General features: G+C 32.9%; 1 protein-coding gene across 9 annotated transcripts in view; it reads left to right on the top strand.

The window, feature by feature from the left end:
* Positions 1–18,797, top strand: part of RPGR (retinitis pigmentosa GTPase regulator) — a 52,216-nt gene that overhangs the window by 1,834 nt on the left and 31,585 nt on the right. For 8 of the 9 annotated variants that reach the window (XM_036226881.1, XM_016152935.2, XM_016152961.2 and 5 more), the window contains exons 2-9: positions 42–167; positions 615–707; positions 2,278–2,340; positions 4,315–4,473; positions 5,820–5,969; positions 8,956–9,114; positions 13,439–13,594; positions 17,415–17,539. In XM_036226881.1, coding sequence (XP_036082774.1) covers positions 42–167; positions 615–707; positions 2,278–2,340; positions 4,315–4,473; positions 5,820–5,969; positions 8,956–9,114; positions 13,439–13,594; positions 17,415–17,539 — 1,031 coding nt within the window. The remainder of the gene's footprint in view (positions 1–41; positions 168–614; positions 708–2,277; positions 2,341–4,314; positions 4,474–5,819; positions 5,970–8,955; positions 9,115–13,438; positions 13,595–17,414; positions 17,540–18,797) is intronic. The other variant, XM_016152942.2, reaches the window with a different exon arrangement.

Raw genomic sequence — 18,797 nt, 5'->3', positions numbered from 1 at the left:
ACAGACAACATAGTAAAATAGAACCTATCATATTTTTGCAGATTCGGGTGCTGTGTTTACATTTGGAAAAACTAAATTTGCTGAAAATATTCCCAGCAAATTCTGGTTTAAAAATGATATCCCTACATATCTTGCATGTGGAGATGAACATACTGCTATTATTACAGGTTAGTATTAAAATCCTAAATGAGGATAATAATACTTAGAGAACTCTAAATATTATAGATGTACTGTTTTAAACATATTGAAAATATGTAGAGTGTTTTTTATTTTGCCAGAGAATTCTTGATAAATTAACTCATCAAGAGAATCTTTTAAATTTTAAGTTCCCTTAGTATATTTAAACGTGATTTTCTATACACATAACTTTCTTAGAGTAAATCAATTTTAATATATCTATATAATTTTTTTAAACTGTTATTGTATAATCTTAGAAACTCTTTTACACCTAACAGAATCTGGCTATATGCATATGGACAAGGTAACCTGTTTCAACATGAGAAACAATGTCACCTTTTAAATATAGCATTTTTATTGCTTCGTGATGACTTTATCTCACAATATTTTATGTTGAAAATGCTTCAATTTATTATTCCTTTTTTCCTCTTTACCAGGAAATAATAAACTTTACATGTTTGGCAGTAACAACTGGGGCCAGCTGGGACTAGGATCAAGGTCAACTGTTAGCAAGCCAACTTGTGTCAAAGGTTTGGGGTGTTTTCTTTATTACTTTAAAAATGTAACAAACTCTATAAAGTATTTTTATATTGATTGTGTGGTCCTTTAATCTCATAAGTAATAAAGCCTTTAGTTCTTTATTTTCTGATATTTGCTTGAATATTGTTGACATTTTACTTTATATGATACTTAGAAATACTTTTATATGTTAGGGTCTGAAAATCACATTGATTTTAAACTCAGAGGCTACAAAAGAAAGTAATAATTCTATCTATACTACTCTACTTGAACATTTCTTCCTTATTTGTAAATCTACTTAAATATTATCATTATTTAAGTTCCCTTAGTATATTTAAATGTGATTCTCTATATACATAACTTTCTTATAGTAAATCTATTTTAATATGTCTACTTAATAAATCTACTTAAATATTATCATTATTCTATATACAGAGAACAAACAATATAATGTTAAGAATTTTGAGCTCTGTCTCATTTGTTAGAGTTGTGGACATCATGGTACCTTGTGGTCACTAGATTTATAAAACACACTTACTTGACCCTGCTGTATCTAGTGAGTAGATGTACTAAACAAAACATGAAGACTAGTGGTTGATTAGTACTAGTGTTCTTAGAAGAATAACAGTACAAAATATTTTAAATCAGACCTGTCCCAGAAAATAGGGGACATATAATAACTTTACAAAGTTTTTTCACTGTTATGTGCAAAGCTTCTGTTTAGGTATAACCTATGAATGTCAACTAAACTTGAATGGCTATGGAGATTCCTTGGGATGTGACAATAGCAGTATTCTTATCTTCCTAGCCACAATTTCAATTTCAACTCAAAATTTCAATGTAATTGATCATATTTATGCTATTTATAGGTGTTTTTTTATGGAACTTTTAAAGTACTCCACTTGGTCAAAAAGTATTTATTGGGCATAGTCTGTTAAACCATTGGGTGTATTCGTGGTGCCTGTGATTCTTACTCTCAAATATCTAATAGACTAGCTAACAGGATCACCTAGACTGTTAGATCCTTGAGACCAGGGACTCCGTCTTAGTGATGCCTGCAGCCACTATGCTAAGCACTTAGGAGGTGTTCTGTAAAGGATTTTGAATGTATAAATGAATAAATGAAGAACTTAACATAGGTACATGCCTGTGAATATTGTACTTAACAGTGTTTCATTGAGTGAGGTAGAAGGTCATAGTGATAACAGATTAGGTAATATAACAGGTTGGTGAGGTGACACTGTAGCAGAATGCAATGGATCTCAGCACATAGTACTTACTTTTGGGGTTTTAAAAAATATATAGATGCCTCAGCTTTAGCTCAGACCTACTGACTCAGATTCTCCAGGGATAGGTCTGAGCAATCTGTATTTTTCTCAGAGCTTCACTGGTTATTATGATGCACAACTAATTCTGAAAACCTTTGGTTTAGTAGTTAAGAACATCGACTTTGGAGTTAGACAGTCCTGAGTTTAAATCATAGTTCTACCACTTAGTTACTATTTGACTGTATTATTTATCATTTTAATAAACATAAAATATTTTAACAACCATAAAATATTTTAACTGTCATATTTTTAGCTTTAAAACCCGAAAAGGTGAAATTTGCTGCCTGTGGACGGAACCACACCCTGGTTTTAACAGGTATGTTATTCGATCTGTATGATTTCCTGTCCGATTTGAGGACTGAAGTCTCTCAGTCCAGTACATCTGTGGCTTTGTAAAATTAATAATAATGGTATCTTGGCAACAGTAAGATTAGGATTTTTTAAGATGTAAGTGGTTAGTACACTCGTTTGCCTTTGAAAATATAGAGATAAATGTTAAGTGACTGAAGGAAAAGCTTATTTTTTTGGATTATGTCAAGAGACAGCATCTCAGGGACCGATTGTTCCAGATCTTGCTCTTTCCTCTTCTTTTCTGAAGGAGAGCGGGAATGGCTCCCACCCTTACAACAACCCTTATTGATGTGGGTCACCACGATTTCAGTGAAAATCCAAACAGGCTGTGTATGGCAGGGGGTGGGGGTGGCATGTGTGTGTAGAAATTGACAAGGTGATTCTTAAGTTTATAACAAAAAGCAAAGGACCTAGAATAGCAAAACAATTTTGAAAAGAATAATATCGGAGCACTAGCACTACCCGATTTCAAGACTTACTATAAAGCTACAGTAATCAAGATAGTGTGCTATTAGTGAAAAGACAGACAAAGATGAATAGAACAGAATAGAGTCTAGAAATAAACCCATATGTATATACCCAACTAATATTTGACAAAGGTGTCAAGGCAATTCAATGGAGAAAAAGTAGTCTTGTGAACAAATGCTTCTGGAACAGTTAGACATCCAGGTCCTGGCTATGGGCATTTCTTCCTACCTCCTTTCCTTACCACCTGTCTTCAGGCTGTTCTCATTGCCTTGGCTCCTACTCCTCACCTCTCTGTCCTCATTCATATTTTTCTATTGCTGAAATGTCTTTTATTCACATTCTTATCTTTTAAGATACAGTATGTCTTATTTCTTCCATGGAGCTTCTTCTGGCTATTCAGCTTTTTACTCACATGGGTCTCTGAACTGCTTAAACTATTTCACCAACTCCAGTTCTTTCCATATATTAAATTGTGTGGTCCAATTCCATGTGGCCTTGTGATGTGTTCCATTTGAAAACTAACCTTGTTTCCTCAATTTGGTTTCATTTTTTTTAAAATATCGAATTTAAAATTTTTACTGATTCAGGCTGATCTTGCCCTCAGTTCCTTTATAATTTAGTGAGGCTTTCACTTTATGTGCATTTTATTTATTTGTTTGTTTATTTATTTAAATTTTTTATGTGTATTTTTATGACCAATATCACTAATTTTTAATATGTATGTGTTTCAAAAAGTCTTTATTACTTTAGAGCTTACTGGCAATGTTTATTATCTAGGCATGATATACTTCTGAATTAAGAAAGTAATTAACAAATATTTATATAGTGCTTCCAATGAGCCAATGCTGTTTTAAGAATTTTACAAATGTTAACCAATTTAATCCTCATAATAGCTCTATGAAGTAGGCACTATTATTATCCCTGTTTTACAGATGAGGAAAAGGAAACATTGAGTGGTTAACTGCAGCTCGGCCAATGTCACACAAGCCAGAATTTATGTCCAGGAAGTCTGGCTGTGGAGTCCTTTTCCCTAAATACAATGCTATGCTACCTCATTTTATTTGTTACCTATTATATTGTAGCTTTAATGGGTGTGGAAGTTAAAGTTAAGGAGCCATATCTTTTTTAAAAATAGCTCAATTTGGATTGTAAACTAATTTGGAAATTACTTTCTCCTTTCCTGCTCTGAATTAATCGAGCGGTGCATAAGTAAGAAAATACATTCCACACATGCTGTGCATTTCAGTTGCTACCAGAGCTATAGAATGATTTTTAAAATCTCACAAAAATGTATAGACTTGCTTGTTTTGCTTTATTTTTTACAACGGAATGAAGCTGTGTACCAAATTATAGGACAATGTCAGGTTAACAAACTTCTTCACTTATTAATAGAGGAAATATCTGGTATATACTGGTCTGTCTCATAAAGATGGTAACTATACTATACTGATGTTTTCTTTTTAATGTGCAGAAGGAGGCAAAGTATATGCAGCTGGAGGAAATAATGAAGGACAGCTAGGACTTGGCGACACTGAAGATAGAAACACTTTTCATCCAATTTGTTTTTTCACATCTCAGCATCAGCTTAAACAGCTCTCTGCTGGATCTAACACTTCAGCTGCACTAACCGGTGAGGCTTTTTTTCCATTTTATGCTGGGGCATATCCCTTTTTTTTAGACCAGGATATACCAACTTAGTAAATTGAAGACAGCATTGCCCTTTAGTTTTCTTTCATTGACAATGTGTTTTCAGAATGCATTTAAAATGGAACTTCAAATCATAACATATATTATTATTTTATGCTTATTTAGAGTTAGATGTAAGCATACATTTTGAAGATATGTTAAATCAATTCTAAGCTATGCTGTTCATGTACTCATTTGATACTCTTAAATATTATCTTCATTGTATGTTCTGAAAGTTATAACTTGCAGCTTTAATGAAGTTGCTATCAGAAACATAGAAATCTGTTGGATATATACAGTTAAAATACAGTTTATAATGGTCATTGCATCTCTCTGCCTCCCTATTAGAAGCCTATATGAGAAACAACTTTAAAATTTGGAGCCAGCATAAACGTGATCTCACTGAAGAAGCTGCTAGAGTGCTTCTTTGTCCCAGTCTGGAGAGCTGTTTATCATAAGGTGTTACTCTGGCTGTCGGGAGAGCCAGAGGTGGCTCTGTGGCTCCATCCCTTCAATTGTGTCAGCCATACAGTTAGCATTTTGACATCCTTCTCTTGGTTCTTATGTTCAGTTTTTCTTTTATTTGCCTTATTATTAAATCACTTCAAAGATTAATTTTTTTAATTAAAAGATAAATCTTCATGATTTCTTTCTAAAATATTTTTCCTAGTTTTAACTTTTTCTGACATTGAAACCTTGATCAGGAAGAACATAAATTAACCTGTATTTGAGATGCTATGTATGCTAATATATCTTCTTAGTCTTTGAAGCTAGAGTATATGCTTTCAAGTATAAATTATTTTTAAAAAGGAAAATGCATTCATTTTTTTCTTTCTTTCAAGCATCATTTCCACAGTTTCTCAGAGCCAGGTCTTCCAGGCCATTTTAACCTGAGACTTGCCCAAGAGAGATCCAATATGACTCGTGATATCATTCATTTCAGTTGTAGATAGACTGCTTGAAAGGAAGAAACAATTTTCTGTTTAGAGACATTAAAATAAGAAAAGTTTATTATAGGAAAAGGCATTCTGCTGTTGCTATTGAGATAAAAATACAGACATGACTAAAGTGATTTACATCAGGTTATTCTCTGTCCTTTATCACTATAGAAGCATTTCATAATAGAAATTGAACTCTTAGGTAGCTAGCTGGTATAAATATCTTAGTAGTACCTTTCTTTCAAGGTAAGTAATTTTTCTAAATTAAAAAATAAATTGGCTGTTGGAAATATAATTACTTGATAACTCCGACACTTTTTAAAGTCTTTTTTTCCTCGTGTTTTCTTTATAGTGGATGGAGACCTTTTTATGTGGGGAGATAATTCTGAAGGGCAAATTGGTTTAAAAAATGTACCTAATGTGTGTGTTCCCCATCAAGTGACCATCGGGAAACCTATCGCCTGGATCTCTTGTGGATATTACCATTCAGCTTTTGTAACAAGTAAGCCAGAATATTTTGGATTCATTATGTTATCTCCAATTTCTAAGTTATTACTAAATTAATAATATGATATAACATTCTGCAGTTCCATAGAAGTAATGCCATGTTAGTCCATGTAATGAAATAATTTGGTCTGTTTTAGGCCATAGTATTTATCTACTTCAATAATAAGAGTTTTTTTAATTTCAAACTCTCTCTGCCATGTTAACTTTTTAAGTGAATATTAGGTGTATTAGGTATACAAAATTTATGTGTTAGAAACGCTTCTAAATTTTGATTCTAAAACTTCTTGGACTCTTCTGGCTTGATAAACAAGACCTGTTGACCACTTTCCTCTAGATCTCCTTGCCTCTGTACTTTGACCTATTCTACTCTTGCTGTCATAATTTTCTTTTATTATTTTAATATATGAGGCATACTTTCATTGTGGGAACAGGGGTGAAGACTAGATGGAAAAGGAGAGAGGTCAGTATGGGATATTTCTTTGGTGGCACTTTAATCAGCATCTTCAATGTCTCTCTTTCCTGGGCTCACTGGCAATCTTTTCTACCTTACTTACAATATTTGAAATGTTGGACTCTATTATAGTCTACATCTATGTTAGTAAAAATAGGAGAAGTATGATCATGGCTTTGCATCTTATTGATGGTTTTTCTAACAGTAAAAATCACCTAGAGGAAACAATTTTGTGGCCCCTCTTAGACATCTCTCTAAATCTTTGTTTTATACATTTACTCTTTATTTCATGCATTTCAGATTCAGTTTTAGAAAGTGCCAGTTGACTCATCCCAGTGCTTCCCAGATTTACCAGTGAATTTCTAGCAGCTTGGTACCAAGAGAGGGCAAAATCCAGCTTGGTTGGTATTGTTTACCACTGTATCAGTTTGTGTCTTGAACAAACTGATAACCAATTAATATTGCTCACTGGGGGAGTGAATGAATCAATGACCAGATTGTGTTCCTTGAGGCAATGTACCACCCACCAATTTATTAATACCTTTAGGGCTCCTTGAGTTGGTATAGTCTATGCTCACTTTGTTCATAAAACAAAACCAAAAAAGGGGAAAAAACAAAAATTTCAAGTAAAAGCATTGTCTTATATTTGAGTTTTAATAAAACTGCAGAAATTATTTTTGTGGCTAAACTCTGCTCTATCCTGTAGGGGAGTAAGTGGAATTGTTTATCTTTACCCAACAGGTATTAAATTGAGCTTTTTTGATTTGTTTTTTTGTTTACATGCCTTTTTTAAAGAAAAACAGCATTGTTGAAAGATAGCTCACACACCATACAATTCACCCATGTCGAGGTATGAGGAGCAGCAGGAGTTTATAGACAGAGGTGGAAAGAGACTCCTCTGGACTAATTTCATATGAGAGGCAAAAGGCATGGGACAAGGGGAAGGGTGCTGACTCACTGAGTATCTCTTCTGTACTGGTGTGTGTGAAATACCAAATAGAAAACTGTGATTGGGAAAACTTCACTTTCTGTACAGAAAAATCTGACAAATCAATATAGTTCTGTTAGCAGTATTTGACCAAGTTTTTTAATAATAATAATAATAATTATTATTATTATTATTATTATTATTATTATTATTATTATTTAGATGTAGTTGGCATACAATATTATATTAGTTTCAAGTTTGACCAAGTTTTAAGTGGTACATACCATGTCTGTTAGATGTCCCACAGCTTCCCTAAGTTTGCTAGAAGGGCTCTTACACTTCAATAGCAGTTTATGCTCATGGCTAAGATTTATTACAGAGCAAAAGCAACTGGAAAAAGATATGTATTGGTGGAGTACAGAGAGGTCCAGCATAGGCTCCCTAGTCCTTTCTCTTCCCAGGCCACACAGGACATGTTTTCTCTTTGGCAACAAACTTTGGGGACATATGTGCATGTCTCTGCCCAGAGAAGCCCACTGTAGTCTCAGGGTCTGAGGCTTTTATGTGGGGTGTGATCCTCTAGGCAATATCCTGCTAGCAACTGGCCACAGTATCAGAAACTGAGGTCCCTCAACAGAGAAACCAGGTGTACTTTATCAGTGTTGATGTTTGTGCAAAGTAACCCTAGTAAGCTAATATGGTATAATTCATTGCTCCAGGGTATATAACAAAATCATTGATTACATAAAGAACACTTCAAGGGCCATATTCCAAGGGGTTGTTCAGTGATCATCATGGTTCTCTTGGAGACCTGTTTTGTTACCTCTTTCCTCATACCAATGGTGATATGTTCTGTGTCATTCTTTACATTAGATTATATATTTACAAAGGTTTTTTAATTACCACTTTATAGAACTCAGTTCAGTTCATAGAAATGAATAAAATAAATTCCTACTTTCAGGAAGCTCATAGTGATAAGTGTAATAATAGAAACAAATCAATAGTATTAGTATGGACAAGGTAGTAATTAAGTGTCAGTGGTTACTTGATAAGAGAGTCTTTCTGGAGGAAGTAAGCTGAGTAAAATCTGTTATCTTGAGACTATATAAAGTATTTACTCACACATGAATGAGTTTTCTGAAACAAGTTTTATAAAAAGCAATTATTTATTTATTCAACAAGTATTCATTAAATGTTCAGTATACTAGACATTCTGCTAGGTTGTTAGAATACCATAATGAGCAAAACAAAATCCATGTCCTTATGGCGGGCTTAATGTCTAGTCATTTTGCTATATTAAGAGGAAGTCAAAGAAATAAGATAGTCTTCTCTCTTTTGTGAAATAGCTAAAATAATTTTCTGGCTGTTCATCAATAGTGATGGTCATGAATTCTTCATGAAGATTTTGAATTAGAATAATCAAGAGCAAAAGAAAATCTGACTTTATTTCCTCACCAGACAGTAAAAATATCTCAAGAAAGGTCTAATTTATTAAGTTGCCATTTTCTAAATTTTCTATTGAACATGAGAACCTGTACTAAAAAGACCAGTATCTTGTTCATTTTTATGTTGTCATTGATCACTGTTCTTTTCCTTTAATAGTGGAGGGAGAACTATATACATTTGGAGAAACTGAGTGTGGGAAGTTAGGTCTTCCCAGACAGCTGCTGATGAATCATAAAGTGCCCCAGATGGTACCTGGAATTCCTGAGAAGGTGATCCAAGTAGCTTGTGGTGGAGGGCACACAGTGGTTCTCACAGGTACGTGTGGACCCTGCTGCTCTGTTTCTTGCTTTCTGTGGTGGCTAATGACAAAAAATGTTCTACCTTTTTTTTAAATTGTGGTAAGAACACTTAACATCTGATTTACCCTCTTAAGTGAGTTTTAAGCATACAGTACAATATTATCTATAGGCACAATAGATATGGTGAATCTCTAGAAGTTACCTTGCATATCTGAAACTTTATACTCATTGATTAGCAGCTCCTCCTCCCCACCTCCAAGCTCCTGGCAACCATCATTTTAATCTTTGCTTCCATGAATTTGACTATTTAGGTAGCTCATATAAATTGGCCTTGAATCTTTTTCTGTGAAGATCCTGACTTTTTATTACTATAGTTAATACACATTTCTGGCCTACAGAAGAATTTCTTAAGTAGAAAAAATGAATCTTGTTGAATTGTTTTCCCTATCATAATTGATATTTTCATGATCTTAACACCTTTACTAGCAGCAAATGACATCGTTTTTAGCTCATTATCAAAGATAAACTGTTTTCAATATTTATATGGAAACATATATATGTTTCCATATATATGCCACATTTATCTAAAATTGTCATTTTTTCTGATACATTTTCTTTTGGAGAAGCTCCCTTTCCATGCTATTTTCTATAGTCATTGATAATTCTTTTCTTTGTGATAGTCACCATTTATAACTCGGTGATTTCTTCATGATTTTTATATTCTGTTATAGTAATTTATTTAAAAATGTTAAGATTTTAAATTACAGATAATAAAATAAAGTCAGAACATTAATTGTAATGTCACTTTAGTTTCTGAATTTTGTATTTAGTATGACATTATTTCTCAGGATTCTAGTCAATATGTTAAAATATACTGATGTTTGATAATATGCTTACTAAATCAACATTCCCAAATTTGTTAGGCATTAGCTTTATTTTAGATGAGTACTGTAGAGGTAATGTAGTTAGGTAGTGAATTGTCGTATTCTTGGTTAAAAAGAAATGAAGTTTCTGAAACTGCCATTTAATCTTCAGTAACCCAAAGTTGCAAGTGTTCCAGACAAATTTTAAATAACATTTAATTCTCAGATGATATGCTTAATGTTCTAAGGTGATTGAGAAATATTTTGTCTTTAGATTTTTCTCTCTTACATAGCTTTTCCTTAACTTCTTTTTCTAGTCCCAGTCATGCTTACTTATTAAGCTATGGTTTCCTAGAATTACAATTTCCAGATGGAACCTTTTTCCAAGTTAGAAACAATTTTTTTTCAAGGCATCCACTCTAAATTTGGAAATAATTTTTAGGTTTAAGTTCTTTTTGAATTTTTGCTGACAAAATTATTTTTTATATATTTTCCAAAATTTTTATTTTATGAATTAAACTTTAAAATTAACCTTTATAAACTATCTAAATTTTCATTCTATAGGCAGAAATGCAACTTATTCTTTGTTATGTATTGTCTCTAATTTGTATAAAGATTATAGAAATAATTTATAAGGTGAATGGTTTTCTGAGGGATAAAAATATTGATTACATAATAATAATGTCATTTAACCTTACATTATAAAATATTGTCCTATAAAATGAGCACCAAGATAATCCACATACTTTTATTTATACTTAAAATTTAAAAAATACACTTAAGTATGATATTTTCTTACAATATTATAGACATTAATCTTCCTGTGGACTTTGTTTTGAGGTTAAAAACCATGGTGCCAGAAATTGATTGTTTTCTCCAGAGTTTTGCAGGCTTTGGGATCTCACAGACTAGTAAAGATTTTATTTTTTAAGTTTTTTCTTTTGTAAAAATATGAAAACCAACAGATGGTTGCCACGTTCTGATTTACATTTGGCTAAATATGGACATTGCAAAAGAAATACCATCTGTTTTCATCATTATATCATAAAATAAGGGACATTTTCAAATTTAAAAAGCTCTTAATTTTATAATAAATGTATAAACTTATCTGTATGGAAAATGTACTACTTCCCTATTTTTCACATTTCTTCATGGACCCATGAGAGCTTTATTATGAGTCAGCCCTGGTGAGAAACTTGTATTCTAGAACACAGGGTGGACAGAAATATTAAATATTTAGTTCTAGCTGAAGAAAAAATGGATCTGAAGAGTGTATTGAACATAGATTTGACTAAGTACTAAGTTGAATACCTAAGAGTGATAGAATATAAGACCTTTAAGGAAAGAATAGCTAACCATCTGTTCTAGATGGTTACTAAAGGAAAGGGTTTGTATTATATGTCTCTATGTGGTCCATTCCCAGCTTTGTTTTCCTTTGTGTCTGTAACTCTGATCTTAACATTTATTTGCTATCATTCATTAAAATATTTCAAAGATAATTTAAATTAGTTCATTGCTGATGAATTTATTTAAACCATAACATGATAGATTAGAAAATACAACTACCAGTTTTAGTGATGGCAGGAGTAGTTTCTCCTTAGGATCAGGGAAACAGTGGACCGCTGTTGACAAAATGTCAGACTGGAACTTGGGACACATTAAATGAGGCAGAGTGATAGATGTCATCTTGTATGCCATCCACAGCAATTACCAAAAGAAAAGAAAGTTTTGGTTATAAATTGGGGTCCATAATGCAATCTAGATCCCAAGGAAAATAATTTATCTTAGCGTCTTTAGATTATGTTTGCACAAACTTAAGATGTCTACAGGGCTAGTCAATAAATTAAATGTATTCTGTGAAATTAGAGTACTATTGCTCTGAAGCCAACTAATAAAATCTGTTCTAATACAGTATTGTTTATTAACATTGAATTACATAGTTAAATGTTACAAAGGTGACGTAACCAAAAAATTGTATTAGTTGTTGTATTTAATGTTCTTAGATGAAAGAGTCTTAGGTCATTTTTTTTAAAAAAATAGAAACTATTGTCATCATTAATCATCTAAGCACCTGAAAGTGAACCTAATAGGATAAGGAACACTTCTGTAACATGATTCAGGCTGCCTAAATGGCCTAATTTTACTGGCCAATATCAGACAATTCAAGAAACAGAGTAATTGTTGGCCAGCTAGAGATAGACAGTTGATTTAATTTACTTGACATCTTACTATTAAGCTGAACATTCAGAACTGGAGGTATGCCATATGATTATTAATTAAACTAAGAGATGTAATTTTTTACACTAAAGTAAGGATCTGTTTTGCCTTTGCATCTGTGTGGCTTCATATCCTTGACACAGCATATTTTCTTTGACAAGTAATATCTATATGTCTTATTTATGAAGTAAACATTCTTATTAGAAAAAATATAAAGTCGTATGACAATAGATATATGTTCATCAGTATCCTCTACTGTCAGATTAAAATGACTTGATTACATAATTACTTTTTAGAAAAACGTTCTTTACAACTGAATGCCCTATTATGTTTTAAAATCTACCTGAATGTTTTCTCATTTAATTTTCACAGCAACTCTGTTAGAAAGAGATTATGACATCAAAGTGTTTAAATAACTTGCCTACTTGCCACAGCAAATAATAATGAAGGTTTGGGCTTCTGCCTGAATTCAAAGCTCTGGCTCTTCTGAAGCAGCAGAGGCATTGTATTGAACTCCAGAGAAGTAGACTAATGTAAAAAACACTGTGCTTCCTAACACAGGGGCCAGGGAGACTTGTGTGCCTAGAAGGACAATTTTATCATTACTCATTTATTCTGTTTTTGTGCTTTTCCATTACTAGAGAATATATGTGCATAATATGTACTAAGTTATTGGAGGTCCTTTGGAATCACTTTAAAAATATTAATATAAATGAAAACTTTTTTATCCTCCTTTCATTATTATTGCATTTCCTAGTAAAGGAGCTTTACCTGTGAATAAATCTAGCATTATCTACTATAATTTTTAATTCTTATGCAAATTCTCTTCTGAAATTGTTTTATAAAATGGACTATTAAGCTACTTTTAAAGTAAAGACTTTATAGGAAATACTTCATTTTTTTATTTAAGGCAGTGAAAGGAATTAGCTTAAAGACAATTGATGCTTTTTAAAGAGCTGAGTGATAATTATAGGGACATTTAAGGCAGTTCATCAATATATATTTTAGGAATTCCTTTTATGGTTATTATAAAAGATGAAATTAGGCCCATGCCATAATTTGTACAGTTGTGTACCTTGTCATTTTTCTCTTCTTCATTGAGAAATGTATACCTAAGTATTAGGTATTCTAATATGGGTATTTCTTTCAGAGTTACTTAACCTTCATTATAAAAGATTGAATTACAGTTTTTCTAGCTATAATGGTGACAGTGCCTGGTTTCCTGCAATCCTTTTCTTGTATTTGTCCCTTCCTTTTCAGAGAAAGCTGTGTACACCTTTGGGCTGGGACAATTTGGTCAGCTGGGTCTTGGCACTTTTATCTTTGAAACTGCAGAACCCAAAATCCTTGAGCCTATTAAGGACCAGAAAATAATTTATATTTCCTGTGGAGAAAATCACACAGCTTTGATAACAGGTACAGATCAGATTTCTCTCATATATTTATAGAACTGGGTATATTTTAGTACAAGATAAATCTAATGTAAAATGAATGTATCTAACTTAAACAAAGGAATTAATAACTGAGAAAATGGAGTTCCTTGTTTAATATGCCCCAGTATAAAGTTGTAAACTCCTTTTAAATTTTAATTCAATTTGAAATCAATCTAAATGATCTAAAGATTTAGAATCTCAAAATATGTCAGTGGTGTCAGAGTTAAGACCATCGTATTATACTTTGGCAAAAGGCTGGAATCTTTTTGAAATTATACTAATTCAAAGGCTCTTAACTCTACTTAGGCCAGAGAGAAAAGTCTTACAAGAAAGAACTTATTTATATATGTGACATGCTGTTGAATCGTACACTTGAAATTTATTTGATTTTATTAATGTCACCCCAATAATTTTTGATAAAGATTTTGAATGAAAAAAAGTAATTCTCTCTGCTCAATCTGACAGAGCTGTTTTCAAGCTAAGTAAATTCTTATGATGCTTTTGCCACTAAGAGGCGTTTTCAGAAGTGACTCTCCTAATTTCTCCACAGTGATAGAAAGACACCTCAAAGACCACTGAGTGAATACCTGGGTCCTTCAGGTCTTTCGTACTGTAGTTTCTCCTTTATCCATGGAGATGCTGAACTGGGGCAACTTCTCAACCTCAGAAACTAGGCGTTGCTAGTGTAGGACTCAATAAAGATCCTTCCCTAAAATGACTGACTCAGTTACTTGTAGGCAGTTGATATACTCCACAATTTTAATTGCTTTGGACCAAAAGGCCCTGTAATTTCACTGTTTGTAGCTCACATTTCTATCTAAAAGTGAAATAAAGCATTAAGAAGTTAGAAATCCTAAGTATTTTAAAATAATCCAGATAGTGGTATTTCTACATTTTTCTCCTTTTTTAAAAAGTCACTGCTACAGTGGAGCTCATCTAATGGTAGCTGGTCAGGGGAACTAGAAGTCGGTAAATACAAGTCACTGCCATGCACTGTCCCTTCTTCTTCAAGGAACCTTTCAGAGAGACCTACCTGCCCATTTTCAAGTATCGATGTCTTTGTTAATATTGCATGAACTAGAACTATATACAATGTAAAGAATTATTATTCATTCATAGTCCTAGATGGATTGTTGATATGTATCCTTTACTGCAGGATCTTAATCTGTTTCTCTGTCTTTATTGCCAATTTTTCATCAATTCTAAATTGCCAATGATGGTAAATATACAATATTTATCGATCATCTAACATACATTGAGATTATTTGGTTAAACTTTCATAATACCTTTCCTCCTGATGAAAGAAGTTTTAGTACAAATAATTGAACATTAGCTTTCTTTGCCTTTTTGCTCATGAATCCTCCACAGGGGACAGATGTTAGGAATATTTTTTTCTCCAGGATTAATGAGAGATATGTAGTGAGTATCTGTAAGTTTTTGTTAGTTCCCCATTATAGCCACTGGCTGATGTCTTTAAAAAGCTCTCTGAGTTTGGAAGTGCAATCAGGTGGCTTGGAGCAGAGTTTATTTTTTCTAGCTAAAGATAATCAAATTAAAAAGGCAAACCTTAAAAAGCATTTTGGATAAAGAAGTCAGCATCAAAAAGGAGGAGAAGGAAGGCAAAAAAAATGATAAGGAGTAGATATGAAGAAAAGAAATAAATACCTAATGATAACAATTATAACAGTCTAAATTTAGAGTCTAAACACTGGTTATTGCTGATTTGTAGGCAGTCTAATTTTGTATGTTGATTTTTGAACTTTACACTTTACTGAATTATGTTATTATTTCTAATCGTTTTTCAGTCAATTCCCTTGGATTTCCTAGAAGGCAGTTACTTTGCAATCTTAAGCTAGAAGTCCCCAAATGTGATCATTATCATTTCCCATCTTAAAACTATTCATTTAGCTTATCATTGCCCTTAAGAAAGAGTTCAGAAATTCTTAATGTGAACTAATAGATCTTCTGTGTTGTGGTTCCTTCTTACCTCTTCAGACTAATCTCATGAGACTCTCTCATTTGTTCTAGAGGCACATTGGTTGTCATTCAGCTTCTTGGCTATGCTGTTTTCTCTTGATTCAGAGCCTTTGTTGACTGCTGACTCTGCCTGGAAGATGCTTTTATATTTTTTAAAATTATTTATTTATTTTTGTTGACATTGGTTAACAAAATCCAATAAGTTTCATCTGTACATTTTAACAGTAAGGCAATATATAGATGCGCATGCACATGCACACACACACACGTATATGCACACTGTGTGTTTACCTCCCATAGTTAGATTTCTTTCTGTCAACACATATTCGACCCACTTTATCTCATCTACCTCCTCTCTTCCCTCTCCCCCAACACTCTGGTAACCACTAGTCTATAGTCCATGTCCATGACTGTCTGTTTGTTTGTCCTGTTTGTTTGTTGCTTTTAGGTTTATATTCCACATATAAGTGATATCATATGATTTTCAACTTTTTCTGTCTGGCTTATTTTGTTTAGCATTATCATCTTGAGGTCCATCCATGTTGTCGCAAATGATAGTATTTCATTTCTTCTTATGACAGAGTAATATTCCATTGTATATATGTACCACAGCTTTTTTAGCCAGTCCTCTATCATAGGACATTACGGTTGCTTCCATGTCTTGGCCACAGTGAATAATGCTGCTATGAACATCTGTGTGCAAATATCTTTTCAGATATGGGTTTTCAAGTCTTTGAAGTAAATAGCCAGTAGAGGGATTGTTGGATCATATGGTAGATCAATTCTCAGTTTTTTTAAGAACCTCCATACTGTTTTCCATAGTGGGCATACCAATTCTGGAAGGTTCTTTATTTCTTTCTTCTTGCAGCTAAACTCTAATCATCCTTTACACTGCAGTTTGAGAGCCTTCCCTATTCCCCAGACTAATGGATGATCCCCTTTCTCTTCACTTATTCTACACATCTGACACCTTTCCCTTTACTTTTGCTTCCATGGCACTTATCCTACTTAAGATAGAGGATATGAAGAAAAGCCTTGAGGAGTGAAGGTTCAGAATAGCTGCTATGGCAGTGGGGCAAAAAGGTTAACTGTAGAGAAGGAACAAGGTTACTCATTGTTGTGGGCCCAGCTGTATAGGGGATCCCAGTATTGGTATAGAGACTGGTTGGTGTGGTTGGTTTATGGCGTTCCCATCAGCGGCGTTCCACAGCTCAAGAGCAGAACTAGTAAAACAGACAGTTGGATTGATATAAGCCAGTAGTTTTCTACCAGTAGTGATTTTGTCCCCGGGGAACACATGGAACTGTCTGAAGACATTTTTCATTGTCACATTTGCAGAGGCAGGGTATTCTATGGGCATTTATTAGGTAAACATCCTACAATGCACAGGACAAACCCACACAACCAAAAATTATCTGGCCCTAAATGTCAGTAATGCCAAGGTTGAGAAGCCCTGATCTAGTCAGTGAACTGAGGAAAAAAATAGATTATATTGGGATGTAGGAGGTCAGAATACAAAAATCTCCTTCCTCTTGAGAAGGTTTTATCATGAGATCTCATACAGGATTGCTGCTGCTCCACACAGGGCCTCGCACAACTGGGTTTCAACTTAAGAAACCACCAAGGGCTTAGTGATTTATCTCAAAGTATCTATTATCTAATATTATATGCAGGACCACAGAGACCATAGAGAATATGCAAACATCAGTGGATCAGGGTAAAATCAATGCAGAATTTGAAGGCAATATTACAATTGCAATGTAAGTTCATATGTTTATCTATTTACAAGCAACACTTTTATAATTCTCCTTTTTTTTGCATTTTAGATATGGGCCTTATGTATACTTTTGGAGACGGTCGACATGGAAAATTAGGACTCGGAATGGAGAATTTTACCAATCAGTTCATTCCTACTTTGTGCTCTAATTTTTTGAGATTTATGGTTGAATTGGTAAGGGTATCACATTTCCCTGTTTACATTTTCATATTCCTTTATTTGAGTTTTTAAGTATATCATAGAAAATAAGTACTTTTATGTTTGAAAGAATATCATGGCTATATATAATAAATACACTTGTTTCTTAAAAGCCAAATATCAGACATCATGTCACTCTGAAAATCTGTCCCTTTCCTAATTTTCCTCCCTTAATGTCTTCTTTTGCACTCCAATCTTAACTCTTCAGTTTCATTCTCATATGTCTCTTGAGAGCCATGCCATGCCTAAAAGCTTTGTTACTCCTGTTGCACACAGCAGAGTGCCTTACTTATATTAGTCATCTGTAAATATTTGTTGAATTAGATATTACTAAGACTCTCAAATCCTGTACAAGAAAAAAATCTGATAATTAACAGAGTTTTGAAAGTATGTTTTATTGGCTAAATATTACTCGGATGAAAAGCTATTATTTCAGTGTCATCCCCAGCAGGCATTGTGTCTCTATTGTTTCTAATATTTTTGCCACATAAGAACTATAGACTTGAAAATTCTGTTTCTTTAGAGATAATTATATCACTTGAAATTTGTTCTTCAAAAACTCAGTGCCTCATACTATGGAACATTTTCAGTTCCTTGATATGACACCCACTCAATGAATGCCCGCTGTGTACAAGATACTGGACTGAGTATAAGGAATAGAAAACATACAGTGCTGAACAAAATAATTAAATTATCATTCACTGAGCTTATAGTCTTATAGGGAAGATAATTTTTAAAGCATTATGCAAAAATTATAAATCTTAACTTTGAAAATATTATAAAGGAAAAGTTCAGAGTATGCTATTCTTATGCCACCATGTACAACACTATAAAGTTGCTAAAAAATCTGTGTATTGTAAATACTCCACAATGTTTTTAAGCACTTTATTGAAAATCAATTATTTCTCAAAATCCTTTGAATATTGATTTCATTTTTCATTGCTCCATCATTGTGCATGCTTGCATTTTGCTCTAAGGACTTTTAAACATTAAACTTAAAAAAAATGTTCATATAAAGAAAAAGGCTTGGAGACATAATTAACCCCAGACACTGATTTATTCTAAGATTATTTTTTCCAAGTAGAACTTCTCTGAATAATTTTTTCAAGTTGTTAATGTTGTTCTCTGATTAAAATAACAGTTTCCAACTTGTAAGGAGAAATGTAATATACCAAATAGCTTTTTCTCTATACTATATCAAATTGAAAGTAAAATGATATGTTAAAATTGTTCT

This window comes from Rousettus aegyptiacus, unplaced genomic scaffold (assembly GCF_014176215.1).
Source record: "Rousettus aegyptiacus isolate mRouAeg1 unplaced genomic scaffold, mRouAeg1.p scaffold_m13_p_9, whole genome shotgun sequence".
NCBI classification, from domain to species: Eukaryota; Metazoa; Chordata; class Mammalia; order Chiroptera; family Pteropodidae; genus Rousettus; species Rousettus aegyptiacus.
This window is presented reverse-complemented; position numbering and strand designations above follow the sequence as displayed.